Raw genomic sequence first — 16,227 nt, 5'->3', positions numbered from 1 at the left:
CTCACAAACAAAGTGGCAATCAACTTCAATATGCTTGGTACGTTCATGAAACTGGATTTGATGCTATATGAACCGCAACTTGATTATCACACCATAACTTCATTGATGTGTCATCAATAATTCCTAATTCCTGGAGCAATTGTTTTATCCATACCATCTCGCATGTTACCTGTGCCATAGCACGATACTCAGATTCTGCGTTTGATCTTGCTACCACAGTTTGTTTCTTACTTTTCCATGATACAAGATTTCCTCCAACGAATGTGTAGTAGCCTGTAGTCGATCTTCTATCAATAGGTGATCCAACCCAATCAGCATCAGAGAATCCTTCAACATTTCTATGCCCATGATTAGTGTAAAGAAGTCCATGTCCTGGTGCTTTCTTAAGATACCTCAGAATTCGTATAACTGCATCCCAAAGTGATGTTCGTGGGGTAGACAAAAATTGACTCACAACATTGACTGGAAAGGCAATGTCAGGTCTAGTCACAGTAAGATAATTCAGCTTTCCAACAAGCCTTCTGTACTTCTCTGGATCATCAAGAATGGTTCCATCTTCTGGCATTAACTTTAAGTTACATTCCATGGGAGCGTCTATGGGTTTTGATCCCAACATTCCTGTTTCAGAAAGCAAATCTAATACATACTTCCGTTGAGATAAGAAGATGCCCTTTGTTGATTGGGCAACTTCTATTCCTAGAAAATACTTTAACTTGCCCAAGTCTTTGGTCTGAAATTTCTCTTGCAAATAGGTCTTTAACCTATCAATTCCTGAAGTGTCATTTCCTGTAATGACAATATCATCAACATAAACTACAAGAAAGATTTTGCCTACATTAGAGTTTTTAAAGAATACAGAGTGATCACTTTCACAACGAGTCATCCCAAATTCTATTACAACAGTAGTGAATCGTCCAAACCATGCTCGAGGTGACTGCTAGAGACCATATAATGATTTGCGGAGGCGACAAACCTTATTCTTCTCCCCCTGAGCAACAAACCTAGGTGGTTGCTCCATATACACTTCCTCATGTAAATCTCCATGAAGGAAAGCATTCTTCACATCCAACTGAAACAAGGGCCACTTGTATGTAGCGGCAAGAGAGATTAAAATACGGACGGAAGTAAGCTTGGCAACAGACGAAAAAGTATCAACATAATCTATGCCATAAACTTGAGCATAGCCCTTGGCAACGAGACAAGCTTTCAGGTGAGCTAAGGAACTATCAGGATTAACTTTCACAGTGAATATCCACCTACAACCAATAGCCGTCTTTCCTGAGGGTAAAGGCACAAGATCCCAAGTCTGATTGTCTTCTAAGGCTTGTAATTCTTCGTTCATTGCACTGACCCACCTAGGATTAGACAAGGCTTCAAGAACATTCTTAGGAATAGGATAAGTCTCAATAGTAAATAGAGCAGTAGAGAACCCAAGTGATAAAGTAGAATATGAAATAAAGTTAGAGATGGGATACTAAACACAAGAACGAGTACCCTTCCGAAGAGCAATGGGAATATCAAGGTCAGATTTGGCAGGATCGTCCGCAGGATCAACAGACGAAGTCGGCATAGAGGTAGAGACTGTAGGTGCAGAGGGGGGAGCTGGTGGTTTTGGCTGGCGCATGTACACTTTGGTGATGTCTGGCAGAGGTGGAGGGGTAGGAACTGTACCTTGTGGAGCACACTTTGAAAAATACATAGATCATCATTTAGGTCAGTTAAACTATGAGATTCAATGGAAAAAGGAGTTGACTCAAAAAATGACACATCTACAGTAACAAAATATCTTCGTAAGTCAGAAGAATAACAATGATACCCCTTTTGAGTGCGAGAGTACCCCACAAAAATACACTTATGTGCACGAGGATCAAGTTTAGAGATCCCTGGGCGATGATTACGAATGTAACACACACAACCAAATACGCGAGGAGGCAAAGTAAATAAGGGAGATGAAGGAAATAAGAGAGAATGAGGAATGCCACCTTTTAAGACAGATGAAGGCATCCTGTTAATAAGATAACAAGCAGTTGAAACTGCATCAGCCCAAAAGGATTTAGGAACCTTCATCTCAAATAAGAGAGAACGGGTGACCTCCAATAAGTGTCTATTTTTTCTTTCGGCAACCCCATTTTGTTAAGGAGTGTCGACACATGAGGATTGGTGAAGAATCCCATTAGACTCCATAAATTTACAAAAAGGATCAGAGAAATATTCTTTGGCATTATCAATACGAAAAGTACGAATAGGAACACCAAATTGAGTAAGAATTTCAATAACAAAATTGCAAAATATGTCAAATAATTCTGAACGATTTTTCATTAAATAAAGCCAAGTGACTCTTGAAAAATCATCCACAAATGTAACAAAGTATCTGTAACCTGAAGTAGAACTAACAAGACAGGGTCCCCACACATCAGAATGAACTAGAGAGAAAGGGTGGTCTGATCTTGTATTTATACGAGGAAAACTCACACGATGAAGTTTTCCAAATTGACAAGACTCACAATCCAACTTTGACAGAGAATGAAAACTTTTATCTACCAATTTTAGGGTTTCCAGAGAGGGATGCCCCATCCAACAATGTATTTGATGGGGGATGGAAATACTAGAACAAGCAATAGAGGATATCTCCTCGAATAGATACAACCCCCTAGACATACGGCCTCTACCAAGCATCTTCTTCGTCGTAAGATCCTGAAATAAACAATATCCAGGAAAGAATTTCACCAAACAATTATTAGTGGAAGTAAATTTATGAACAGATAATAGGTTAAATGGCAAATTAGGTACGTAAAAAACTGAGGGTAGGGTAATGGATGGAGTGAGTTGAATTGTACCCACTCCTTTAAAATTGATATGAGAGCCATCAGCAAGTGTAACCAAGAGGATGATGGAACAAAAGAGGAAAATATACCTGTAGCCCCGATCATATGATCAGAAACTCCTGAATCAATGATCCATGGGTGAGATGTGGTTAAAAGGCAAGCAGTAGCATTACCTGTCTGAACAAGGGTGGCAGTGGCTGATTGTGGTTGAGTGGCCTAAAACTGAGTGAAACGAATATAATCTTCCTCAGTCATATTTACATTCTTACCCTCAAGATGAACTTTTGTAGACGCTGATTCAGAAGTGATAATTGCATTCGCCATGTGTGGGGGCTTCCCATGAAGCTTCCAACAGTATCGTTGAATATGTCCTGGACGACCACAATGATGACAAGTCTTAACTTGTCCTAGGCTGTCAGTAGAGTTGTGTGAACCTGGATATTTTCCAGTATTATTTCCTCGAGTTCGTCCTATATTCTGTCCACCATAAGTGCCTCGAGAAACTGTTGCCAAAGCTGAATTTTCTGTAGAGTTATTGGTACTCTCCCTTGCAACACGAAGAACTCTTGAAAATGTGTCAGCTAACGTGGGTACATGATCACTACCAAGAATCTATGCTCTAACTGCCTCAAACTCTTTTCCAAGACCTCCCAAAAAACCCATAACAACTAATTGTTCTCTTTGATTTTGCATAGTTTTGACATCAGAGGAGATAGGTAGAATAGAGTTTAGTTCTTCATACATTCTTTTAAAATCTGCAAAATATTGGGTAATATCTCTGCCTTCTCTATCGACTCGATAAAATTCCTGGGACAATTCGTAGATTCTAGCCAGATTATTCTAACCAGAATACAACACATTCAAATACTCCCATAATTCCTTCACAGTTTGTAAGTGAGTAACCAAATCTATAATATTATCGGCCAATGAATTAAACATCTGCGCAAGTATTCATGCATCAACAATTGCCCAAGTATCATCATCTATGGGTACAGTCTTAGTCAAATGATCTATCTGTCCCCGTCCAGTAAGAACAATTTTAACTATAGCCCTCCATTGGTGGAAATTTGATCCACCCTCCAATTTCTTCTCAGTTAACCGATGAGAGGATGAAGAAATAATTTCAGTCATGGTATTTTTACTTGAAGTTTCTCCCATATCCAACACAACTAAAATCAAATCCCGAAATCAGAATCGAAAATCGGAAATCAGAAATAGAATCAGAATTAATCTCATAACCATAAATAAACCAACTTGATTAATTTGGACCACTTGAACCAACCGAACCAGAAAACAAATTAAAACCAAGTTGAACCAACCGAACCAGAAAACAAATTAAAACCAAGTTCGATTACTCTTCTCTTTCACGAAGATGGTACCATACTCGTCTCTTTCACGAAGACTCTCTCTCTCTCTCACTCTCTCTTTCTGATCTAAAGCACCGATCGGAAACGAAAAATCACACCAATTTCTGATCTAAAGCAGCGTCACAGGTCACTCTTCTCTCTCTCTCTCTCTCTCTCTCTCTCTCTCTCTGATCTCAAACAGCGTCGGAAGCGAAAAGTCACACCAACCAGCAATTACTCCGGCGGCTGCTTCTTCTCCAGAATGGCTATTCTCTTAACTTTAAACAGATCGAGAGTGAGGAGGACTACAGACACTCTTCCTCAGCCCCAAATCAAAAAACGAAAAATATCTCAAACAGGCGCAGTTTATTCGTACCTGAAAAAATGCAGATCTGACACCAAGCTGGGCATTCTCTTGCACCAATCTTCAATAAGGAGTTGCATCAAAATAAAAATCACCAACAAGTGCAACGTAACTGCATCCCTTTAATTTCTGGAAACGACTCTCACACAGGTATGGTTTCTTTCCCTTCTATAGAACTGTTTGTAGTAGTAATTCTTAGAATCGAAAGGAATAAGAGGACCTACAGCTCTGATACCATGTTATTTTGAGAAAGAATACGGGGAAGAATGAGGGAGAAGAGAAGAAGGAAGCCACGATTTAGTTGTGGAGGCTCACATAGAACTTGTAAGCACTCCTCAAAATAATATCACTATATATAGGCTAATTTACAAGTATATTCTATATAGGAAAGCATTAACCAATTTCGATTGGTATAAAACTCTTAATTACCGCCTCTTTTTCCTATCGAGCTCTCGATGGATCTGTCATTTCCCAAATTGCCCTTTCCTAACAGTGTAACTAAAGCAAGGACAGATTGAATAGAAAGGAAGCATGAAGTGCTTTTGTGGCAAAAATTCTCGTTCAATCTTCTTCTTCCCCCTCCCTTCTTAGGAGTTCCTCTCACCCCTGCAGATCTGATTTCTTCTCAGACTATTCCCTTCTTCCCTGCCAGTCCTCCACCAGTAAGCTTCCTCTTTTTCACCTTCCCCTTAACAATAGCTAAAAATAACTTCATTGATCACCATGTCAAACAAGGACAGCTGGACATTCAACTAAAAAAATGTAACACAATACCTTGCAATCATCACTACCGGACACAAGCATTGATGGCTCTGTGCGTGAAAAGTCAACACTCCAAGCTCGTTTTTCATGTTCTTCATATTCCATCACACTCTGCAAACCCACAAAATTCAATTTCAAGAAGTTAATATTCCAGTAACGTATAAGATAAGATTGTTGTCAAGATATGTGTGGTTTAGTTGCTCGTGAAGGTGATGATCCGATCCCCAAGTTAAGAGCACATGTGATCAAGAAACATTAGCTGGTCAATAGACTAACCGGTTCTTACCGGATATTCAGCAATTGCTGAAGATCGCCATATGAAGGAAGATTTTGAGAACCAGAAATCTAGACAGTGCATCAAAAGCACAAACTTATACCAGTGTAGAACGAGTCCGGATCATCTCCCCTGACAAGGAATACAAAGTGCTCCACTTACACTTCTCAGCCACAAAATCAGGTGGGGCCCGCAAATAAAAAATTAAAAGGGGCGAGACCCACAGTGGTACCCCCCCCCCCCCGGTATTTTTGTGGTCGGGAACTGTCTGGGGAGCACAAAGTGCCCCGTAAGGGTCGCCGATCCAGACTCATGTAGAACACCATACAGTCTTATTATATTATAACTATTATAACATGCTACTTCCTATCCTTCGGTTTATTGGGCCATTTCTGGACCTTCCACATTAAACAATATGTCCCCTTACTGGCACGTCAGAACAGTCCAGCCTCCAACCTATTTGTAGGACACTAGAATGAGAAAGCCTTCATGGCTCAGAGAAGAAGCTATTATTACCTGACTAGTATTTACATCCCAAACAGTTACTATCCCCTCATAATCACTACTGGCTATATGGTTCTTTGCATACTTATTCCAACTGAGGCAACTGAGTTTGGAACGTGTCGACATCTCCACTATAGGACAGTGGACATTTGCAGGTTCATTCACCACCTGAAAAGCACCCAGACAAGCAAAGATTAACCAACAAGGTAAAACTAAATATCGCAGGTGAATATAAATTCAGATATTATAGCTAGTGCATACAGGACACATTTGCATGTTTCCAAATTACGGTAGTTCAGCACACAAATTGAAAAAATGGCCATATAACATTAAAAATTCTGAAGATCTCAGTTGGGCCGGAACTAAGCACAAGAAAGAAATAGGGAAAACAGAGAGAGGAAGTAGGTTTTGGTCGAAAAGTGTGATTTCATGCACAATTTACTTGTTGCCCTTTTTATAAATACACTATCTAAGCTTGGGACTTCAACAGAGAAGCCTACATAGGATGGGGTTCCCCCCCCCCCTTTCTTTCTAATTTCATCAACTCTTTGCGACATCAATGCTGACAAACATGGAGAATCATTTCATTAAATCTCCCAACACCAATTCTCAAGCCTTATCTTCATTTCGAGATAAACCATGTTCTCCCAAGATACATATCTTTCAATAAAAATATGATCAAAACATGGAATGTGATAGATTAATATATGTTGAACATAGTAGGCCAATCTACAACTTGTTGATTGGCCTAATGTGTTCAACATATATTAAATCTAGAGTAAATTGGCCTAATGTGTTCAACATAGGACAATCTATCATTCAATTACTTTCTACTTCAAAAGTTTGATATTTCCTGGGGATCAATCAAATATATATTAAACACCTAGAATAGGCTGCCTTAGCATATCCATGATGCATTATCCATGTCAAGCGTGTGGACTATACTCGCAAACCATGACATGGCAGCACATGTAAACTCCAACACACTTCTAGTGGAACTGATCAAGAATGGGATAGTAGTTTACTATTAATAAGTAGTGAATTTTAGTTTTATACTTCCCTAGGCACTTATAGAGTGTTGAAATGTCAATAAGTTGAACACTTGAACTGATAATGTAATTGATACCTTGAAAGTATGAGACATAGTGTACTTATGCTCAATGCATCCTCCATGTGATGGTTTAATGATTTACTTAATTACTATTTATACACATTTATACTTAATGAATGAGTAAATAAGTAAACATTCAGATCCAATCATATACTTGCAAGCATAGGTGTGAACCCAAACATTGTGAGTAACCTTTTTATGGCAAACTGACCATTTTAATGCGTTTATATGGCTTAAAGCAGGGTTCTCATGAAGTTCCAAACATTAATATGATGAAATGAACCACTGAAATTTAGCAGGAAAAATATCAAATATCAGCGAACACTTCACTGAAATTTCAGTATCTCAGTTAACTCAGCAAGATCAAAACACCAAAAGAGAAAAAAATTTGAACCTTGATGAGCGGTAGTAGGACAAGCAAAAATATACCCACAAGGTAAAACTAGATATCACAAGTGAATATAAGTTCACAAATAATAGCTAGTTTATTCAATATATCTACGCAGTTCCAAACAAATTGATAAGACAATCACAACAATAGAAATAAAAATAGAAGGTTCCCAACAAAGATCAGCCTAAAGATAAAACAGCACGGTAAACTAAATATCAAAGGTAAATATAAGTTCACATATTATATAATCCAGATTGAAGGAACTAGAAGAGCTAGGGGTAGACCTAAGATAACCTTAAGAGAAGTGGTGAGAAAGGATATGCATAGCTTAGGCCTTGTATCTAGCATGGCCTCAAACAAAACTGATTGGAAGGCAAGAATCCATGTAGCTAACCCCATTTAGTTGGGACAAGGCTTCTTGTTGTTGTTGTTGAATGGGACACATCTGTGTCATTATTATGAAAGTATAGCAACCAAATCAAATAGATGGTCATAACATTAAAAATAAAAATGGATGCCTTCAAATTAAGAGTAGTTTAGCAAACAAAATGAACAGATGATCATATACATTAAAAATAAAAATAAAAGTGGCTTTCAATAGTAATAGTAGTAATAATAATAACTATAAATATTCTGAAACTGGATGAGTGGATGGCTTTGATCACCAGATCAGGGCAGGGACAAACTTCTCTACTTCTTGATTGTGTGTCTCATCATGCACCCTACAGCTGTGGGTGGGCCACCTCAGCAAATATGCCGGTCTAGTGGTTGGCAGCTGACCTCCAACTCAAAATCCAATTTTTGGTGCTAAAAATTGAAGGTTGTCTCCCGACCACTAGATCGGCATATTTGCTGGAGAAGTGCACCCACAGCGTAGCATGCACAGTGGGCTCATAAAATCAGGAAGTAGAGGAGCTCGATTCCCAAAACACGTACGCCACCTGGAACCACTATAACAAGCTACAATAGCTGAGGAAGGATTTGAGACCTCCATTTCTTTTTAAAAAGTAATATCAACACCTGAGAGTTCAATGTCATAAAACAAGCATCAGCATAGACACTTCTACATCAATTTTATTCCTGAAATCAAGCCAGGAATAAAACATCTACTACACCTACAGACAACCATCAGTATCTGTAATGCTTAAACAAAATCACATAATTTCTGATACTTACAGAGGAAAACTCAAAAACCTTAATGCGTCGAGAAACCCCGGCTGTAGCAAATAACTCATCATCTCGGTCAAATTCAATGCTGCAAAAGGCATTTACAGTGTCAACATATTTACTTACCACAGAAGGGGTTGGTAAAGCCAGAGTGAAACACAGAATCAGATAAAGAAGGCCAAACCAAAGCGGATAAGATTGAGTTCTGGAAGACTAGAAGTATAAAACAAAATAACGGATTTTTATCAGCTCCAGTTCTGACATGGTACAGTTTCCGCACCATTAGATTGCTGACATGTGTAATATTCCAATCTTTTTTTTTTCCTTTTTTTTTTTTGGTAGAAGTAATATTCCAATCTTAAGGTAATAAATTAACATCAAGTAATCCACCTCTAACTAAGGTTTGTTTTCCCTGCTCCGACTCCCAACCTTACCCCAATCCTCTATGTCTTCGTCTTCGACTCTAGCACAGATGAAACCACCATCATATATTTTCTCCCTCTTCTCTGCACTCTCCTTGTATAGTAAATCTTCTGTAATCCGCATCATATTCCCCATCCCAGAAGTGTATTCAGATTCCATCTAATACACCGATTCCGGCAATTTCTAGCAGTTTCAGAGGCAAGAAACTCAAACTTTGAATGGAAGAAATTACGTTGGATTGTTATCTTGTCTTTGGATTTAAGATCACCAGTGGCTGGATCTGAGAAGGCAGATTTTTGAAGGAGGTGTTCTGGCAGAGGCACGAATGGCCTGATTGAACTTTTAGAGAAAATGATCTTAGAGTGGCTGAAGAATACAGGGTTATGGAGATGTTGCTTCTGGTTATAAGGGGTTATGGAGTATGTGCGACAGATTGATTTAATAGAAAAACAAGTTATGGAATGATGAAAACCTGAATATCATCTCATGAATGTCCACTCATCAACTATTGAGAATGATGAAAACCTGAACCGAAACTAACGTTCTTAATCTGTAGTTACAACTTACTGTCTAAACCCATAATCTTCTTCAACCATTAATCTTGCTACATTGCTAATCCTAATAAACGAGATCAAGAAACAAATCCAAAACCTTTACAGTTCTGCAGCACCACAATAGAATCTTGGGTCTGGATGTATTTCAAAGCCTAAAATTCTAGATTCATTCATTAAAAAGAAAAGCCAGATCCAGATAATACAAAGAATCAAAGATGAGCCGGAGGGAGTAAAGAAGGTAAAGGAATCGAAGAGGCCATAGCTGAAGAATGGAGGTTTCAATGGCGTTGCCAAAGATATCATAGCCCTTTCGATCGAAGGGCATCAATGGTGGTCTGGAGCTCTCCTTCTATGATTTTTTCAATGGAGATGGCTGAGAGTGAGAGGTTGAGGAAGAAGAAGATCATCTGACAAAATGGCTTTCTCTACCAATCTCCCAGCGAAGGCAAACAAATCCGGTCATAAATAAACTATACATGGAGAGTGCAGAGAAGAGAGAAAAAATATATGAAGGTGGTTTCATCGGCACCGGAATCGAAGCCGAAGACGCAGAGGATTGGGGTAAGGTTGGGAGTTGGAGCAGGGAAAACAAACCTTAGTTAAAGGTGGGTTACTTGATGTTAAATTATGACCTTAAGATTGGAATATTACACATGTCAGAAATTTGACGACGCACAGGAAGAAACTGTACCATGTAAGAACTGGAGCTGATAAAAATCCCAAAATAACCTAGATAGGAAGAAAATAGTACTGAATAGAACTTGGAAACAAGTTATACTCGCAGGGTCTCTTCTATCATTTTTGTAGATTTTAATCATCACCATTATATTGTGAATGATAATGCAAAAACACCATCATATTGGCTCTGAGGGGAGCAAGTGTGAGGGAACCCCACTGCACTTCCCAGGGGTCAAGCACTTAACCTACTTTCCCTCATATCAAGTTAAAACTGATAACCCCAAACGCTTGAGCTGTTAAGTAAGATCAACAACAATGTATATCATGGTTGTCAAGATGCCTACAACTCCACAATTGCCTTGTCAATGTCATAAATTAAAAACTCGCAAGATCTCATCTCACTTTTTCTAGTAGGCGAGAAAGATCCCAAGTGAAATAAAAATGTGCAATATCTCGGTTGAGTTGAGATCTCAATCATGATTCAACCAGATATAAACCTAACTTGATATATAAATACCCCCAGAACTCAATCAAGTCAAGATATTTTGACTCAGCTTGGTTGAATTTTGCCATTTTCTCTGCAGGAAGCTGCATTGTTCACCATTTCAACTCAATTTTTTGTGCGATTCTTCGTCAGAGTTGCACCTATGGATGATAACCTATTATATCTAGGCTAGAACCAATCGAGCGTACCTTCAGCTTCAAGCACATCCAAGAGAATGTAATTTGAACGTCTCTAATATTTATTGAAGCAGTTTTACACAAAATGTACAGTTTGATTATTTTTTATGAATAAATTTATGAGGATATTAGGGCATTTAAGATCTTAGTTCATTGTAACTATTACAACCTATGGTCTAAAATCAAAGTATAATTTATACGTATTAATTTCATAAATCTAAGGGTGCTGTTGTGTTTGAAAGGCCACCATAAGCTATATAACAAGTTTCTGGCATTCAGCCCCATCCCCCATAGAAAACCCTGTGAGGCTGAGATGGCCATTCGAGTTGGCCCAACAAAAAGTCACCACTACAATAAACAACAGAAATGTTTGAAGAGAAGACAAATTAATTCAAGTTGGTTCTCAAGTTCAATTTATGAGGTAGCAAGTTGGGCCTCAACTCTCAAGTTTGAGTTGTTGAACCATGGACTAGAGGCACCTAGTAACATCATCACATCATCCAATATAACCCCACACATAACTATGGCCAACGGTCAGGGAGTCAGAGAACCCAGAGCTAGTGTAGAGCTGTGATGTCAGGAGGACCTTGTGAGGGATTAGAACTTGATGACCCAGTGATGGATAATTAATTTACATACACAGGGTAAAAGAGTAACTAGAGTAAGAGTAGTTGTCCTAGGAGACTGACCGACCTAGTAAATAAAGAAATGAGCACTCATTATTCCCTTCTGTAAAGAATAAGCATTTTTGCTAGAAAAGCTATGTCTGGTGGGTATAAGAAACAACTATTTCTGTGAGACCTAGGAGCATGAAGCAGATCCGACAGCAGTCTGTCTTCACATCTTATGAGGTTCTGTGACTAGCCTTTTTTCCCCGTTAATCCTATGGATACGGTTTCCCCATGGATTCCATAACAAATAAATTTATAATTCGCACTCCTACACTTCAACTTACCAAACCATTCTGAGGGTAAATATAAGGATACTGAAAGAAGCTAATTCATCCTTTGTCATGATGCATCAAAGGACCCTTTTTCTAATTTTGCTGTAGCAAATCAATCCACTCAAATAGGTCTACCTCTTTGAGCAAAGAAAAACAATTTCCAAGGGAAATAGAAATCTCTCTACTTGAGTGAAACCACAAGGTATATGTCAACTTACCTTGATACAATGTTGGCCGGGTGGAAAAGATCCCCATGCCTGAGTTCAGCTATGACCCTCAATCGGCTGACCAAGCCAGTGAAAAAAAATAAAAGAATATCAGCACATTGGATATAAGGCCCAGCCATGCACCAATAGCAAAAACAGGAAATTGCTCAAGCTGAACATGAACCCAAAGCAATCGACAAGTTATTTGTATACCTATATCGTGTGAAGGTAGTCAACACTGATTGGAAATCCTCAAGGCCAGCATGATACCCTTCTCTGCTTGTGGCATTTGTGTCTCGTTTTTCTTGTTTATATGATTGGCTACCCCCAGATCGCCGCTTTTGCAGGTAACATTCTTGAAGCTCATTGAACTATACAAGAATGGCAATGAGAAAACTGAAAACAACTATAAAATACATACACAAAAATATATCACATTCATATGCTTGGTGTGTCAAGTTTTTACTAGACAATCTCTCTAATTTCAGTCAACTTAACATGGATCATCCTCGGATGGGGACCCTCTGGATTGGCAACATGTCCAGTTACCATTAAACCCTAGAAGTTCAGCCTACCATGAATTGGATCTATAGTTCCAAATTTTCAAACTAAGCCAGCTCACATATTTGTATCAAGCACTCAAGCGACAAATATGAGATAGAAGGTCACTTTTGTTGGGAGGTCCAGAAAGTTGGAACTGTGTGGTGGAAAACAGAATTTTGACATCCGTAAATTTTCTGTTCCATAGCATCCTTCACCTTCAAACATAAGGAGCATCTGATTACAGTGGTTGTAAGGTTTATCTGTTATATAATCCTTAAATGACCAGCAATAGGCCTCAGGAAGAGAGAATCCAATACAATGTGATACCCTATACAATGGGTGAGGAAAAGGAACCAATGCGTATCAAATAACCTCTATTAGAAGGAAACACAAATCAATAGTTACAGTTTCCACTTTTGTGGACAGTGGTCACTGACCCAAAAGAATCAAAGAAGCATCATGTGCTGCAGCTAGAAGCAACGGGAATAGCACCACAGATGAGGACCTTATTCCACACAATTTTTGTGCATGTTTCATAATTAACAAACCTCCACACCCAAAAGGTGTTGTGACAGCACCACAGGTCAAACACTTTTTCTTTTTCTTTTTTGGTACAACAGGTCAAACTTTATACCATATGTGTTTGGATATCTTGTACATGGATCATTAGGGGTGTCAATGGTCAAGCTAGCCTAAACCTAACCCTACTCAACCATACGAGAGCTTAAGATCCAACCTTACCCTGCCAGGGTTCTTCTAAGTCCAACCAGCTCTGATTTGCCCTAATAGGGCTGGGAAAGGTTGGGTTAACCCTGATTTTTATCCATTCCTTGCTGACAGACCTACATGATGTGTTCTTCTGAAAACAAAACAGCAGGTACATTCAACAACACTAATTATTTTTTACCGAAAAATTAACTGCTCATACATCAATTTTAGAAAAGACAGAGATCCTCATTGAAAATAGTTTTTGAACTTCTAATCTTACACAACCCAATGAATTGTTGACTGAGATTTAACCTTTCAATCCATTTCTTTTTCTAAAATTTCCTGACCTTCTATAAAATTACTGAGTCATCAAAAGAAATCTTGGCTAAGATCTCCTTTACTTGAACTGTATCACAATATCACAACCTTCAATGGCAGTTGAAGTCTTGGAGACTTGGAGAGACTTGGATTCTCTCTAATGGCAGTTGGAGTCTTGAAGCAATGGAGTCAAAAAGACTGATACAGTTACTTAAGTGGGAATACATTTAGGCCATGGGTTAGTGACATACTTGGTTATTAAGTTATTCAAACTAAATCAAACTCAATTTATATATAATTCTAATTTATTTGAATTAACATAGAATCGGGTAGGGCCCGGACCAGTTTTGTCCAAGGGATAAAACCTAACTTGTCACAACTTTTTATGTTCCCAAATTTAATAAATAAAATATTCTCATATTCAAAAGACTCCAAAAAAAAAAAAGGTAATGGGCTCCTCAACCTTATTAGTTTTAGATGTGTGTCATTTTAACTGGAACTTTGAATTTGAATGTGTCATTTTAACTGGAACTTTGAATGTGTAACAATTTCAAACTTTACCAAACAGCAACCATACAAGATAAAGAAAGAGAGAAAAGGTTGCTAAGAAGGCTAGCAACATATAGATGAAGTGCTGCCTCCCCACCTTTCTCTATCTCTTTCATATTAAGACACAGAATCACAAGACAGGTTTCCTAATAGAATCAGGAACTAAACAGCAGGGAAACTTAGGTAACTAAAGGGATAGAGTTGTAGATTGATAACAGAACTACTTAAGAAGACAAAGGAAAAATACTAAACATTTATTACCGCTGGAACAGCTCACTGGCAGACCATGATAGGGGGAATTCTCCCCTATACCATATAGTAAACAACAATGATCAGGTCTACACAGTTCAACAGAAACGAAAGATTAGCCTGTGAGGGATGATGGATCACATGCATCCGTGGGAACCACCACCTAGGATATTCTGAATCTCTTAACATGGAAATATTGTAGCCACCACATAGCAGATGGAATTCTACCAGCATGCTGCTGTCCTTCCTTATACCATTGACGGTTGTCCAGAAGGTCAAAACTACAATTTCTCATGTTGAAGAACTCCAGATGAAAGCATCCCCGAGTGCCTTGCAGGTCAACCAATACACTCATAGTATATCATTGTTTAACTGAACCAAATGCACATTGGATCTTCTCAAATATCTATTGCATTGTGACACTGCATGTAATTAGCTAGATTACACAAATTAACACCTGATTCGATTCCTGACCTGTGAATGCACCCTCCTTTTTCTAGCCCCAGCTAGTCCTGAGTGAGTAACAACATTTTGCGCATCAGAACCACTAAAAGCATCCTTTCTTTGTAGTCCCTGAGAACTCTGTGTAGCTTTTACATCAGGTTTTTGGTCCAGAAAACTGCCTAAACCCATCCAGTTTTGTGCATTATGAGCAGTTGGCATAAGACTACTACCATGTTTATCCATTGATGGAGGCCAGACTTTTGATGCCATAGAATCATCATTAAGCATGCGCAACTGCACTGAGTACCTCTCCCTTGTACGATTTAACTCTATCCTGTGTCTATCTACTGCACTAATGTCTTCCTTAATGTACTGGAGGTCATTTTGTACCTGCAGAAAGTGGATAAGCACATTAAATATATACCAAATCTGCAACTGTACATGGTCAATGAATTCATCCAAAAAAAATAAATTGGTCAATGAACAGCCTGACAGTACTGCAAAAGCAAGAAAGGTAACACCACCAAAAGGTCAACTTCGTCAGCAAAACATGATACAGGGATCCAGTGGTGCAGGAACAATTCAAGTTCGATAGATTTGACTCAGAAAGGTGAGGTCAAAATGGTGTAATGCTAAAATAATTCCAGTGAAAAGTTCAAGTGGTACACATTTGCTAAGAATAATACCAGCAATAATACTAATGTGAATAAATCAATTGCCTTTTTCTCAAAATAATAATAATGATGATGATGATAATGAAAATGATAATGATATCCCATTATCTTCTTAGTAGACCAATAGACCCATTAGAAGGCAATGAAGGAGACGGGACAGTAAGTGGTGGTCCCAAGTAATCAATAGAAGACGCATAAATATGTCTTACCCATAAAGAAAAAGAATAAGTAACCTCCAGTAGTACTCATTAAACTGCAAATAAACACATGAATGAATTTAAGGGAAAAAAAAAGTTAACATTTCATAAATACAAACCTCATTAAGCTCTTGTAATTTTTGCTTTCTCAGGCAATTCAAGAAGTCAAGTAGAATTTTCATATTTTTCTCAGCTTCTTCCTGCTCCATCTTTTTTTTCTTCTCCACCAGGATGGACAATAGGCTGTCTAGCTCTTTAACTGATACTTCACAACCCTGTCATGGATTTTCAGTAAGAGCCATATTTAAAGCCTACA

General features: G+C 38.4%; 1 protein-coding gene across 1 annotated transcript in view; it reads right to left on the bottom strand.

Moving 5' to 3' along the window:
- LOC149002835 (E3 ubiquitin-protein ligase COP1-like) overlaps positions 1 to 16,227 on the bottom strand; it is a 31,228-nt gene that overhangs the window by 6,585 nt on the left and 8,416 nt on the right. The window contains exons 3-9 of the mRNA XM_089137112.1: positions 16,031 to 16,186; positions 15,071 to 15,430; positions 12,443 to 12,600; positions 12,242 to 12,307; positions 8,754 to 8,832; positions 6,088 to 6,243; positions 5,310 to 5,408 (exon numbers count right to left, since the gene is read on the bottom strand). Coding sequence (XP_088993238.1) covers positions 5,310 to 5,408; positions 6,088 to 6,243; positions 8,754 to 8,832; positions 12,242 to 12,307; positions 12,443 to 12,600; positions 15,071 to 15,430; positions 16,031 to 16,186 — 1,074 coding nt within the window. The remainder of the gene's footprint in view (positions 1 to 5,309; positions 5,409 to 6,087; positions 6,244 to 8,753; positions 8,833 to 12,241; positions 12,308 to 12,442; positions 12,601 to 15,070; positions 15,431 to 16,030; positions 16,187 to 16,227) is intronic.

Source organism: Hakea prostrata, chromosome 10, assembly GCF_041222555.1.
Source record: "Hakea prostrata isolate BN-2017 chromosome 10, UWA_Hpros_2, whole genome shotgun sequence".
Lineage (NCBI taxonomy): Eukaryota > Viridiplantae > Streptophyta > Magnoliopsida > Proteales > Proteaceae > Hakea > Hakea prostrata.
This window is presented reverse-complemented; position numbering and strand designations above follow the sequence as displayed.